This window comes from Labrus mixtus, chromosome 20, assembly GCF_963584025.1.
Source record: "Labrus mixtus chromosome 20, fLabMix1.1, whole genome shotgun sequence".
Classification (NCBI taxonomy): domain Eukaryota; kingdom Metazoa; phylum Chordata; class Actinopteri; order Labriformes; family Labridae; genus Labrus; species Labrus mixtus.
In genome coordinates this window covers 2,676,632-2,691,542 of record NC_083631.1, presented here as the reverse complement: position 1 = coordinate 2,691,542, position 14,911 = coordinate 2,676,632, and the positions used below count along the sequence as shown (strand labels likewise).

General features: G+C 41.5%; 1 protein-coding gene across 3 annotated transcripts in view; it reads right to left on the bottom strand.

Annotated features, from left to right (window-relative positions):
- Positions 1-136: 136 nt before the first annotated feature.
- The window catches only part of LOC132995414 (potassium channel subfamily T member 2), a 38,288-nt gene continuing 23,513 nt past the window's right edge, over positions 137-14,911 (bottom strand). The window contains exons 15-30 of one of the 3 annotated variants that reach the window (XM_061065381.1): positions 11,048-11,156; positions 10,836-10,892; positions 9,584-9,736; positions 9,251-9,504; positions 8,323-8,647; positions 8,127-8,232; positions 7,851-8,023; positions 7,267-7,338; positions 6,961-7,095; positions 6,749-6,860; positions 5,846-5,947; positions 4,965-5,048; positions 4,756-4,884; positions 3,023-3,380; positions 1,835-1,919; positions 137-1,710 (exon numbers count right to left, since the gene is read on the bottom strand). In XM_061065381.1, coding sequence (XP_060921364.1) covers positions 1,593-1,710; positions 1,835-1,919; positions 3,023-3,380; positions 4,756-4,884; positions 4,965-5,048; positions 5,846-5,947; positions 6,749-6,860; positions 6,961-7,095; positions 7,267-7,338; positions 7,851-8,023; positions 8,127-8,232; positions 8,323-8,647; positions 9,251-9,504; positions 9,584-9,736; positions 10,836-10,892; positions 11,048-11,156 — 2,372 coding nt within the window. In that variant the 3' untranslated portion in view covers positions 137-1,592. The remainder of the gene's footprint in view (positions 1,711-1,834; positions 1,920-3,022; positions 3,381-4,755; positions 4,885-4,964; positions 5,049-5,845; positions 5,948-6,748; positions 6,861-6,960; positions 7,096-7,266; positions 7,339-7,850; positions 8,024-8,126; positions 8,233-8,322; positions 8,648-9,250; positions 9,505-9,583; positions 9,737-10,835; positions 10,893-11,047; positions 11,157-14,911) is intronic. The other 2 variants (XM_061065383.1, XM_061065382.1) reach the window with 2 other exon arrangements.

Genomic DNA, 14,911 nt, shown 5'->3' with positions numbered 1-14,911 from the left:
ACAATGAAGTGATTCATTAAGAAGGAAAAAAGAAAACTGAGACCCTGTCGAGCAGTTTCACAAAAGGCCAAAATTATTCACCCTGAGTAAATCTTCAGAACGCCTGCAAAAATTGACGCAATAAAGCAATGGCAAACTATAATGATTGACTTTAATATATACATATTTCCATCTGTTATAATTGCACTAAAGCTACAGCAGTGGTGTTAGCAGGGATGCCTGTTAGCATTCCCACAACATGGCTGCACCATTTCTGTATGAAATGGCACCTTCAGAATATCTGACAAAAAAAAAAGATTGCAAACCCATGGTAATGAAACAGCATCAATTTTTACCCAAACAAGTTATTAACTCTTTTATATCAGCATAAAATGTCAGATTTTTAAAATATCTGACGATCTATGAAATGAGAAAGGCTAATCTGAAGAAAAAAAACAAGCACAATGATTAAACTCCACTGTAACATTGTTTTCTTGTTGTCAGAGCAATTTGATTTTTTTTCTGATAGAAACTCAAATTTGATTAAAGATGATCATTCTTAACTAGTAATTCCTGGAAACAGTGGATGTTTAGCACAGCGTGCCCTAAATTCAGATTATGTTAAATCAACTTCAAGCTGAGACACTGTCTTTAAACATGTATCATTATAAGCTTCTCAAAGGTAGCATTTGTTGCAGGGGTTTTGTACTGGATAGCAGTTTTCTGTCTTTTTGTTCATCCCCTGCATCTCTAACATGCATGTTAGCAAAAGTGAGCTGGTGGCAAAAGCATAGACAGCAGGACTTTTGTCAAAGAAACCGAGGAACAGGTTTGTTCTCGGAGAAATCACAGAACTCAAGACGATAAATACTTCAGACTGTGATGTGACAGAATGCCCTGTACTGATGGTTTGTCCTCGCTGTCTACCTACAGTATGTCCAATAGTGAGACCGGTGCTCTTTGGATTCCTCCACTGCTGGTGAGTGTGAAACATGTGAGAGAAATGTGACAGGTGAGTGTTTGACTGTGAAACCAACTAAAAAAAGGCTTTATGTAGACTAAGAAAAAAAAAAGACTTGTCAACGATAGAGTCCCTTTCAAACACGATGAACAGCATTGTGACAAAACCCACCAAAAACACAGCGAAGGACACAAAAATAACATCAGTCAACCTTCATTTGGCAGCAGATTTCTTTGGCTGTCCGGATGACAACTGGCAGTGTCTTGCTCTTGATCCATAAGCACACATACACATCCGTTCACACGCACACAAACATACACACTGCACATACATGATGCAGTACATAACATGCACAAACACAGATATAAATACATACAGTTCTTCATTAAATGCACTTCTGTGTCCGCAGCTCTCCACTTTGTAAATAGGAAGGTGCATAAATAAAACATTCCCAGCGTTATAGAAAAGGTCCATGCATGTCCGTCTCCTCTGAATTCACAGAGACTGAATGTGGAGAAAACATGAGGCCCATGTGCCGTAATGGCTGCATCCCTTTCCATTTCCCCGTGATCTTTGCCTCTTTCTCATGAGTGTTTTGTTGTTGTTTGTCCTCTGTCAGTGTTGTGACAGTATATTTGTCATTTTTAGTCTCTCACAGATGGGTGCTGTCTTGCGTATCGAACCTGTGGCTCTCCGACAGTCCAGCGCCACACTTCCTGCTGCTACCTTGATTTGGTACCAAAGAGAGAGGGTCTGGTCTGATCAGGTACCTGCATTTTAGGTAAAGACAGGGGTAGAAATAAGCAGAAGAAAAATGTCTCTCGCAAAATCCCTAGTTCTCTCACAGTGATTCCTTTTCAGTGCTTTCCATGATGTTTGTGGTTGTGTACTCACACAACATCATGCAGCTCCAGTCTGGTGTCTGGAGAAGGGTTGATCAGGATATAAGACAGTCTGTTCCCTTGGTCTGTCATCCCATCTGACACAGGAAGAACAGAGGTGAGTGAGGCAGGAAATAAAATAGGGAGCAGGATGTACAGCAGGCTGTGCAGCATCCGTGCACACAGAACAAACAGGGCCTACATTACTCTGAGTCACAAGACAGGAAGACGACTTTAGATTAAATTAATAGAAACATTGGACCAAAGGTTATGCCTTGATTGGAAATGGACTGTCAGGATACTTTTGCAAGGTTGTTATCTGGCATGTCAAGGGTTTATCATTTAGATTTAAGGCAATATTTCACCAGTTTAGATCTGATGTGTTAAAATCCTTGAATGTTTATTATGTTCATGTGGATTGGTCCTTCTCCCTGGCCTTGTATTGCAGGTTTAATATCTATCCACTTCCCCGCCATATCCCCCGATTCAAAGGGATTCTATCTTGCCTGAAAATTGGAGAAAGTATCTTTTGAGAGTAAACACCTCTTCTCAGTTAGGTTCCCCCACATCTCAAAGCCTATAGTCACCCAAGAGTGGGTTGATGGAACTTGCAAAGCAATATGTTGAATCAAAGTTTGGCTTTCAGTGTCTCTCAGACAATACCAGCAGAGGGTGCTGTTGATTTCTTTGTCATTTTTTTATTAGTGCCCCAATTTTTTCATTGAATACCCTGTAGCAGAGAAGAGTGGAATCTCCATCTAAGTGATCTAATTGATTCACAGTATGTTAAAAAGTCCAACGCCGCATTATTATGATCTAAGACAGCATGTTCCCATCAGCACCGCAGGAAAGAGAGAACTACAAATAAGAAATAGATTCATTCTAGTGTCTACGTTGTGTGAAGTCTATTAGAAGCTGCCCTGAAAACTCAATAGTTTTAGTTTAGTGCATCAACATTAAGCTTAACTATTATGGCACATAATCTGTTGTTTAATGGTTCACTTCAGTCTGCAGTCAAGTGACAAAAGGCAAAAGGCATCAAACATATTTCGGTCATGCTGGATATCAAACAAAAGGACATTTCTAACCCTTTCCCTTATATGAAAACAAGAATGTTGTTATCAAGCACTGTACATGTTCTAAGTTAAAACTACTGGTGAACACTAGCACTATTATTCAAAAAAAGAAGAGGGCTTTTTACATTTAGACTTACTGAATCCGGTTGGAGAGAGGCCCAAGTGTTTCATCCTGGTTCGCACCAGAGCGTTGAGTTCTTGCCTCTCCGATCGTCTGAACAGGGTCAGTCTTTGCTGGCTGATCCTCTCCGCCGCACTGCCCGGACCCCCCTTTGCCGCACTGGAGCCCCGACCCCCCTTCCTGCTCAGCCTGCGTGCCCACTGCATGCTCTTCCTCCTGAGCAGAGGGTGGTCTGAGGAGTGCGACGAGGTCGAGATGGGCTCAGAGGAGGTGGAGTTACGATGTGCACCAGACCGGGACAACAGGGGTTCCCTGGGTTCCCTGGTGTCCTCGTAGTCTTCCACTGTGATGGAAACCTGGGACTGTGACATGAAGACATAATCATATAATTACATTAGCACTTAATAACATGAGCTCAGTGGATGATTATGAGATATAACGCTGAGATATGACAACTTGTGATAAGCTTTGACAAGATTCATGGGTGTGCCTGTTTTTCATCTTTTGTTCACTTGTTGTTTGTTTGTCTGTCTTTGAAATGAAGATATCATTTGTGAAGTTGTGGTGTATGTTCAATGTTGAAAATCATGTGATATACCGGTACTACTTCTGGTTTATTTTTACATGATAAACAGACATGGTAAAACTAGAATCTGACTATTTATAGTGATTGAGAAATTGAATTAACGCTTGTTAGGAGACAAACTTTGAAGGATGTTTTATCTTCATCTGTCAGAGCGAGGTATATTGTGCGATAATCTCCAGCAGTTATTGCTGATGTCCTCTGTGTCTCTTGGGCGCAGCTTCAAAATTAGCTGCAGTCGTCATTGCTGTCATTTAGTATAATCAGTGACCCTGAAGATCTACAGGCTTTTTTCAGCAAAGATTACTTGTCTCTTTCTTCCCTTGTGTCCCAAACTAGATATGAAACAAACTACACTATTTAAAGCAAAATTGACATCCTAGAATTTGAAATCAGAGGATGTTGTTAAAGAGGAATATTTAGTTATCCGGCTCACCTAGCAGTATCTATTCAAGCTGGTGAAATCTAGTAGAGGGACGTTAGAGTCTCGAAATTAAAAAACATATTTTACTGGTTTTAACCAAACATTCATGTTAAATGTTCCTTTATCATCCATGATCTGTCAAATATATTTCAATCAAGCATTACCTGAGTATTCTTACCTCAAAATAATCTTATTTTCTCTTCCTGTTTAAAGTTTCAAAAGTCTGAGGATTCATCCTGCACTCAGATGCTTTAATCATTTCATAACCAAATAAAAAACTTCAAAGCTAACAATCGAGCCAGAGATTTGTTTAATCACTTTCCATCAACTCTGATTCTTTATCCCCAAATAAAATGGTAAAACATTTTGCAGGACGAAAAATCCTTTTCTGTATTTTAATTGCCTTTTTTTTTTGTTTTTAGAGTTAAGACTGAAAATACTAAATTTAGAATTCTGTTAGGCAAGAAACTGCTAGGGAAAAAAACATCAAAAACTCCCATTATTTAAATGTAAGTAATTTAATAAACCTCTCCTCCACTTTTTAAATCTTAATAATCTGCTTGGCTTAGGGTTGACAGAAATAAGGACTCTTTTTTGTTTCAAATAACTCTGGATGGTAAAACGCAATGAATGGGGCTTCTAGGGGCACAAGCATGGCTTTAGAGTTGAAGCTTGTTTATTTGGATATCTTGCCCTATTGTTCCAGCTATTCCAGAGGCCCCTAACTGACCTCAGAGACTGGAAGCTTATGTGCCTCTGTTCTGTAGATGCCAATGGGAATGTCTCCACTGGAGGAGCAGAGTTTCTGATAGAGCCTGCCGTAGGTCCGGATCCACAGGTCATCCTCTGTGATTTTCATCTGGAAAACAGACACAGTTGTCACCTCCCTTCACAGATCAAACTGACTGAACTTAAGCTGTTTTTTGTTTTGCTACTTACAGCACAGAGAAAACCGGAGCCGGGCATGGAGTCTAAACCCAGAAGAAGTCTTGCGATGGAGATCATGTAGTCCTTCACAAATGACTGAAAAGAGAGCACAGCAAAAAAAAAAAAAAAATTAACAGAAATTGATCATAGGAGATGGATTTTTAACAGACTGAGAACAGGATTTTGTTGTTAGTTCCGACCATAGACTGTATATTAAGATGGACACAGCAACAGCTACCAGGGAATGAAGCCAAAATATTTACCTTGTCTATCTGCTAACATAGAGGACATATCTCAAAATAAAATGCATGTCAGATACAGTTTTCTCAAACCCAGTATGATCATGACAGTCAGTTATCACGCCATTTAGTGTCCAAGTCATCTGAGAAGTTTATTTGATGCTATAAAGCAGTATAAAATAAAATGCCATGATTATTTAATAAAAGTATGGTCTAGAACTGCACTGTTTTTTAACTGTCTTAAGAGAACGTTTGTTATGAGTTGGTGCTGTACATATAAGGATATATTGATTGATGATTGACAGCTCTGTGGACGAATGAGGTTCCTGCGGCACTGTGTGCACCGGATTAGCAGAGTAAAGCAGAAACGGCGAGATAAAACGTAACTCACAGCAACACAAAATACATTGAACTTCTATAGCTGAGAGCATCTACTGAATGTCTGTTTTCTTTAACTGAAGAGGCATAAGATCAATACCGCAGTTCTTCCAGTCGATCCCTTCTGCTCAGACTCTGGTTGCAAATTCTCAATTTGTCAGCACTTATCAGGGGAATATTCTGGCTTCATCCTGTTCAGCTGGAGCAGGCTGAGGCATGCTGTCCATTTGTATATACAGTCTATGGTTAGGACTGAAAGTATTGTGTTTAAAATACCTGGTAGAGGAGAGTATCCAGCATGCTGACACTAAACACTTTCCCAGCAGCGAAGGGCAGGCGGAACATGAATACCAAGTTGGACCCCTTCTCCCTTTCCTTCTGCAGACCAAACACACAGACACAAATATGCACACAGACACACAGACACACACACACACACACACACACACACACACACACACACACACACACACACACACACACGCATACATTTCCCCCAAAATTACACTGATCTTTGTTAACATGAGACTAAGGGATGCAAACACTTTGTAAATACAATCAGACCTGCACCTACAGTTTATACCTTTTGATTAAGTCAAGCTCCCAGTCCAGCGTGTACCGGCATGTTAGGCATGGCTGAAGACTTTCTTTCTCAGTCTTTCATTCATTCTCACATACAATTTTCAGTTTGTTTTTGTAGAATTAATTTAACCAGATAATACCAGGGAAATTCACATTAGGCATTGTGCATACAGGGAAAGGCTTGAAAATTCCCAATAGCTCCCTCCAGCTGTGAGGCAACTAGTATAATTTCCATAAACTGCCATCTCATAATAATGCATTTCCCTTTTCTAATTTCTTGAAAAATGCTACTGATGCCCAAAAGGGAAATTCATTAGCTGCAACACATGGGGCAACATTTACATAATCATTAAAACAAATATAGGCAGCAATTGGGTGAAAAGAATGAACAAAAAACACAAGACTTTAATCATCTATAACAGTTCACTTACATCGGCTGTGACAGAGGAAATATTAACAGAGATTTATTCATTATTAATGTTTCTAGATTCACTGAGAATACTTATTAAAGGAGGGCTGTGCTGCATGCTCATTGTGTTGTCACTATGAAGTCTGGGTAAAAGGAAATGGAAGACAAAGAAGCTATGAAGCTTTTACCTTTTCCAGTTTGGACAGAGCTAGAGAGTAGTGGTCTTTGACTTTGAACTGCATAAAGCGCATGTTGGCTGGGTGAGTGAGCTCCGTGATGATACTTAGAGCTGGAAACAGTCTGGGAGGAAGAAGCAAAAGAGAGAAAATAATCAGTAAACTTCAAACTCCCACTTTGAGATAGAGTGTGAGATTGCAGAACAAACTTGGGCAAAGCAGACCTGAAGAGGGTTTGGACATTGACAATGGTCTTTGCATCAGCCATGTAATCCTCCTCTGCAATCATGGAGCTCTCCTTGTCAACAACAACCATGGTGTCGGCGAAAGTCACTCCACATCTCAACAGACTGTCCAGACTGAGGAGAGAGGAACAGAGAAGAATGAATCAGTGTTGAGAGGGTATGTAAGAATACATCAAAAAGCAAACTAAGTCATCCCAGAGGTGCAAAAAAAGAATAAGGAAAAAATAAAAGATGAAAGAAGGAATATAAAGAATAAAACCAGCCGGGGTCTTTGGTCTGTCTTACTTGTCGATTGAGCCCACTGTATAGAACACCATGGGGAACCAACAGATTGCCTCAAGGAAGTCCACTTCTGGTCTGAACCAATCAAAACACAAATAGACTTCAGATTCACACCAGTAGAGATTTATATGTGACATGATGAAAAACTAACATTCCCACAGAGACAGAGCCCTCTAACTCAGCCTGAGAAATACAACACAGGCTAACTGCCTGAAGGAAAAGCTGAAAATAACCACACAACACAGGAGTGACTCAGCATTTTATTGCCTTTTTATTGGATTCTACTCTCATTTGGATGACTGCTTTTGTGTACAGGCTACAAAACACGACACGGGACTGTGGAGCACATTGTCCTGAAATCGTTTCACAAATCATGTTTACAGTGTTATAAAAAGCCTTTTTTCCCCTCAGCTGTTGGCTATTTAAGGAGGGACCAAATTTGACCTTACTGTGCAACCTCGATTTGTAGCCTAGCTTTCATTCTCACTGCATCAATATAGAGCAACACTACCATGCAACATAGTTGAAGCTTTATTTATTTAGCAGGGCAGACACATCACCCCCTGTTAACATAGACGTTTTCTTACATGCTCTCCAGCAGCAGCACAATTGGATTGAGCTCCTTCCTGGGTCGGTAGTAGGCCCGCAGAGGCACAATAAAGTTGTACAGACCGTTCCCTGCACTCTCCGCAGACACGATGATCAATTTGTTTTTGAAGCCATAGGAGCGGGCATCCTCAAAAAGGGTGTGGTGACATGCCTAGGAGAGAGAAAGTGTGGCCATTGAAGATTACTGCAAGGGAGCATGTGATATCATGCTGATATAAAATGATATAAAAAACAACAATATTTAAATCCCGTACCTTGTCCATACGCAGGCAGCAGAAAGGCATCTTTTCTTGAAGAAGGTGGCAAAGCGTAGGTGAGCTGCCTATGTATGGTGAGTTGAGCGGGTATCCCTTCACCCACCTGTAGCACAATCCCACAGTTACCTCTGAATATTTTAACCTCAACATAGGCATGAAAAAAAACCCATTAAACAATATCTCCAATGCTTACTCGCAGTGTCGACCCCACCAGTGGGCGCTCTCATCCCTGTCACTCTCCTCCTTGCCCTCCTCTCCTCCCTCATCCTCTGACTGGTCCCCAAGCAGGTCAAAAGCTGGGTTGTTGACGCCGTCCACCAGCTCAAGGACAGGGGCGATGCTGTGCCGCCTCTCCTCTGCTGTCTCTCCCATCACAGGCAGGGCCAAAGTGTTAGCTCCACTCATCTCTGTCCTGGAGCTGCTTCTGCTTCCTCTCCCGCTGTTCAGCCCCGTGCTCCCTGGATCCTGGCCCTCTGGGCTGCTGTCACTGGAGTCCTGCAGGTCAATGGCCACTGTGCCTGAAACACACACACACACACACACAGCCATAGTAACTAGCAGTGATCAGCCTAAAGGTTCAAACACATCTATATGTGATGTTCAGTCAAAAAGCGGATGCATGGAGTGCTTCAGTGGAAAAACGTTGAAAAACGTTGAAAAATGTTGAAAACGTTTTCCTCTGGTGCTCTTCAGTGAGGGGATCTAACTTAGAAGTTATCGAAGAGGTCTGAGGCACTACTCATACCTCTTCAATGACTATATGTGGTGTGTTTGAACAGAGCCCTGATAATACATAACTGTACCGAGAACATTGAAAAGCTGTGAGCTGGACAGTTTCTCTGTTGTCCACCAGGTGGTGTGTTTGCAGAACCACAGCATCTGATATTTCAGTTGCTCTTATCAAGTGTGTGACTTATTATGAGACAGACAATAATCCTGGGAGAAAGCTATGAATATATTTGATTATGTTTTAAATGTGAGAACTGCATAATTATGTTAGCTGAGACTGTCCCGCTGGCATGTTAATGACAGTTCAGCATGTTTGACCAATATTAGATTTGCAGACAGAAGGTCAGTGTGTAAATGTTACACTGTCGTTATGCTGTAACCATATGACTGACCCATGCTGGCGATGATACTGTGGACTGGCAGGCGGGTCAGTCCGTGGTAAATGGTTTGTTGTACACCCCTGGTATTTCCTCCTGTGCCGCCCCAAGATTGCTCCCTCTGGCCCCTGACAAATGCTGAGTTCTCCTCTTTGGAGATGTTGATGTAAAAGCATGTGTCAGAGGCCCCCATTATGTGGCAGGGACCAGGGTTCAGTAGGATGTTGGTGGTGTCCAATCGGCGTACTCCGATCAAACATACTCCATACCTGCAGGCACAGAGACAAGGTCAGCTCTGCAGGTTGGTGTGTTGGCTCATTTCTTGGCTTTTTAATCTTTATGACTTACTTTTTGTGTGCATGAAAGGAGGCAAAGGTGAAACTCTTGCCCTGGTATTCCCCAAAGAATTTACTTTCCTCCAGGCGGATGTGATGCACCTCATTGCCTGAGCAGCGCCGGTAGGTTCGGTGCCATTGGTCGGCTGAACATGCGCCACCCTCCCTGTGACAGCAAAAAAATGATTGATTGTCCATGTGGGCAACTAACCCTGACCTGTTAAACACTTTTACAAAGCATCCAACTCAGTGCCAGGACCACATTGGAAGCTTTTCCACTTAAGGTTGTAGAGGTGACATCTTACATCTCTGTCAAAGCTGTTGGTCAATACTTCAATCAGCAAATGAATGTAAGCAAGGACACCCAGCATGTCGGATCAATAGGTCCCAGATAGTATACATTCACACAGTTAAGTGGACAACGTTTTCCTCAGGGGGATGTGACTTAAGACAAGGAGGCTTAAGAGGTGATAGCAAAACGCAAGGGTGTGGGGGCAGTGTGAATGTGGGTGGCCTGCGACAAAGGCTACATTATATAAGAAGGTGTTATAGCAAATTTGCAGTTTACTAAAACCAAGTGCAAGCCATGTGAGGAGGACTCATCTAGTCATGTAGCTTCGTCACAGGCGGTATAACAAATGAAATCGACTCCAGATATAGAAGCGTACTTATGAAACAAGCTGCGTTAAAATTCTTGATCTTGTCAGATGCAAGCAGCAGGGTATCTCTTAAACAAGAAAAACACAAATATTTCACAAAACCTTGAGCTCTTTTATCCAACACCTATAATTAGTTTAAAAACAGGCCTTTTGTTCTACCTTTGACTTTTACCAAAAACTAGAGCGATAGCAAGATTTGTTGTGTATCAACACCCTGTTGATGATCAAAAACGATAAATAGTGTAGAACTGATACCAGACAGGCACTCAAAACAACAAGTGAGAGCTGTGAATGAACAAGCGACTAAATTACAGTCTGCCTTTGTGCAGTTCACTGACTTTGACCCTGATTTCATGAATTCAGATATTTCAAAGCCATAAATCACGCCGTCATTTGGAGCATGAAAAGTTAGCTAAAGTGATCATCAAAAAATAAAACTTCCCACCACTATACTAAATAAAAAGCTTTTCCTCAGATTAAAAATGTCTTGTAAAATCAAGCATTGCAGTCGACAAACAATGGAACTTACCAGGGAACTTTAGTTAACATTGAGCACAAATGTGCCACAGAATGTGTGGTTGTGAATACAGGTGGGATACATCCTACCTGCTGAGGGCTTGAAAGGCTCCTACACGTTGCTTGAAGGCCTCCTGAGGTGCAGTTCTGGAGGAAATAAAAACAGGGACAAAACAGAGTTAAAGTAATATTGACAACACAAGAAGCAGCTCACTGTTATTCACTATATTGTCTGACTTTTCCCACTGAGAAGAATTAAAAGAGAAAAATGGAATATAGGACAAAAAGGCAACTGAACTCACTGTCCCCTGGAGGAGTGGATCAATAGAGTGATGAGTGTCGAGGTACCAGGACACACACAGTTTAGAGCCAGCATGGCGTACTTAAACTCCTCTTCACAAACCACATGATCTGCAGAAACAGAAACAAGAGGGACATAGTGACCAAGGTCACAGATACCTCAGCAAAACACTAACACACTTACACTTTGTTCCTTACAATCTGAAACACGGAGCCCAGGAGTCTGTGATAAAAAGGGACTCTCCCAGCCTCGGTCAGTGTGTGTGTGGGTGAGTGACAGACAAGGTAGAAGGTGTCATCCCATTCATCCCAGTGTTACATACATAAAAAGCTCAGGATTTAAGATGAATTACACCCGAGAGAAGGTTTGTTTAACTGAGTCATCAAAGAAATCACAATTACACACAACTTCACCTAACAGCTCAAAATTAAGTCAAATGTTTTTTGAAGTATTGATCTGGGAAATAAAATGTCATGCAGTGACACATTTCCAACATGTTTCCAATCCAAATTCCCAACTATGGGGTTGAAATGATAATAATCAAACTAAGGCAGCAAATTTTTACATCTGTAAAGTTTAAAGCAAAATGTTTCGGGCATCTTAATCTTGTATGCTACTAAAAAAGTTATAATAAAAATCATTTTCATTTTTTGCTAACCAACCATCAGTGAAGTGTTCAAGATATCACAATCTCTAAGAACTGAAAAAATATTTTCTGGAAAAGAAAGAATCTGAGAATAGTGCAGTGTTGCTTGCAGTCTTTCTTCTTGAGGATTATGAAGCAAAGTCAACATATGTTTTCTCATACCAGGTTATGTTAACTCGTTATCTTAAATAAGGAAGATATCCTGAGATGGAAAGATAATACATCACCAAAGACAAACACTTGTTTCTCTCAGAATGTCTGAATAATAAAGGTTCATATCTGGTCAAAATTATTTTAATTATGACCCTGACAGATAACTGACATGGCTGTTTCTTTTTTAAATACAAGCAGGGGGGGCTCCAAGGAAAAGGTTGGGAACCACGGTTCTATGCATGATAGCATGACACTCATAATACTACACGATATGAGGAAACCATATTTAGTTTCCATGTGATAATGGTTTGATTCTCAAATCAAGTTCACTTCAAAACACACAGTCAAAGCCTGTGATCTTACAGTAAGATAATGGCATCGTGGAGACTATTTCAAGCATAGCTCAGCATCTGAAGGAAAGCCCGCATACTCAGATATTCCAATCTGTGAAGCGTTACAGACACGACTTTCTGCTGAAAATATATTCTGCACATAAAGACCGATGTTGATGTTTTCTCTGCGATGCATGATTCATAATGCATGATTCATTAAACTATTAGACTGTATTAATGTATCTACAGCTCACTGATACAAGACACACGCAGACAAACAATCAAATATGTCTCTGTGTTAGCTGGGAAAACATCTAAATGTCACTGGCTGTTTGTCTAACACAAATGAGTCAAACAGGAACAGCAAACAGCCGTGTCAGAAATCCTCCATCATCCTCTTGCTTCTGCTTCACACGCCCCCTGTTTACTCCCCCGGGCTCAATTTGATGTCACTGCTTTGGCCCACTGCTCACTTTTTGGGGATGGTGGATAGACCTGGCAAAAAGCCAGTGCAGCACGCCTTATTAAACAACATTCACTCACACAGCATCAAACACTTAAAGCAGCCCTGCTGTCTGTGAACTGAGCACATCAACGAGAACAAACACAGATGACACAGTCGTCACTTAGACCTGTTGCCACACAGCCTCCTCTTTTGAAAGGAAAAACCAATACAGGGATTCTTGTTTGTAGTAAGCAAATCAATAAATCCGACTCAGCGAGCATCCTTTTCTCCCGCTGTGTAATCGTGATTGCATTATCCTCAGTGATGAGCACGCACGCTTATAAGGGCTGCCTTGTTTACCTACAATGTTCAGTCTTAAAAGCCCAACATGGCTCCCTATTAGGCAATAATTGGCGACAAACATCAGAGCCTCACATGATGTTTAAGACTCAAACAGCTGCCAGACTGACAAACGGGAGGCCAGCTTAAAGAACAATGCCTTTTTCTATGATAAGTCAGGTGTGTTTATGCCTGCTAAAGAGCAAGTGAGAGACACAACAATTAAAACAGCTGATTGTGGGTCTTTTGTTGAAGTAGCAATGTTTGGCTTTGGCTCAGATCGGTGCATCATTATGCAGCTCACACATAAACACAGAGTAGTCTTTTGCTATTCAGCCTGTGAATGTCTTTGAAGCAGAAGAGTTTATAGAGCCATGGGCAACCAAAAGCCAGCAGAGGAAGAGACAAAAACATTTGTGATGCATCTGCAGATCAGTAGTGTTCATTACACATATTCCACCTTCTGCATCTCTCTCTTATATTATGAACTCACACCATTATGTCTCCCCCCCAATATCCAATTTCCAATGGCGTTCTTCAACCTCTCTTCACCACTGTGATCCCCTCAGTTCCCATCTTCTGCTTCGATTACCATTCACCACAGCCCTCCATCCTGCCCCTCTGTCCTTCAGGTGCCTGGACCCAGATCAGGAGAGAAACCAATTACTGACTTGGAAACATACACTCAGTACGCTCACACACACGACCACACACACACAACCACACAAACTCTGTGCCATTTTCAGTCACCCTCACTCAGGAAATCAGTGTTTTGTACCATGTCTTGGCTGCATGTTGTTTTTCTGTCACAGACTTTTTAAGGTGCAAGTTAGGTTAAGTTTGTGCACGTGCGGTTACATGCACCCTCTGCAGGAGTGCAATAACGACCTGACCACAGGTCAACCTGTTGAGTTAATTTAATCAGTAGGCTATTATTGTTTGAATAAGTAAGCTGCTATCAACATAGTGCAACTACAATGAACTGGAGATCAATGTGGGCAACTGGCTGATGTTGAAAATATACAAAACTGGGGAGATAATGAATCGACACTCGGCTCCAAATTCTGTTTGGTTACCCGGACAACTCAGGGTTTCCTTCCCTGCAGATGCATCATGCCGACAGATCTTTCCTAATGAACGCTTAGCTGTTATTAAGCTATTCCTACGGATCAAATGAAGTCTTGTATCCCGTGCTCATTAATTCCTCCCACACTAGCACTTAGCGCGTATATTTTAAGTTGTGTCAAAACATGACATGTGTACTTACAGTAATGCCTGTGACTGCATACTGATGTCACCCTGAGTGCACCCATGGTGACTTTGGCATCAGGGCGCAGTCAGAAGTCAGCTGATTATGAACGAACTCACAGAACCGTATCATATTCAAAAATGACTGCAGAGGATGTTTACACATGTCCAACAGTCATTGTAAAATAACTCTTCAGAACATTTCACATGCATGTTACAGCTGGCCGACTCTTTGCACAGGAAGCAAGTTTCCACCCATAATCATATAACAGGACAGATGTTAGTATGGATGTACATGAATTCATCTCAACTGCTGCCAGTGTAATAACAAAGGGCTCAGTGTGGCTGTGTTTAAACAGCACCGAAGGGCTAAAGGGGGCTTGCCTGCGGGGAGAGCTCGCCTGCCAAGTTAGCGTAAGAGCAGAACTCATCAAAAGAAGGGGATTTTCTTAGCCAAGGTAGCAAAGTAAAACATTAATCCTTGATAGAGACAGCAGGGATGAGGGCGGCAAGCTAGAATTGAGTTTGACGTTCTGGAGGGCTGTAGGCAGAAAGGTGAGAGAGAGCGAGAGAGAGAGAGAGAGAGAGAGAGAGAGAGAGAGAGTTTGGTTCTCTCCTTTCACTCTGGATGATTGACTGGCATTAACCAGGAGAAGAAGGGGCACTCTCAAAAAAAAGGCAATGTAGAAACTCACAGAAACC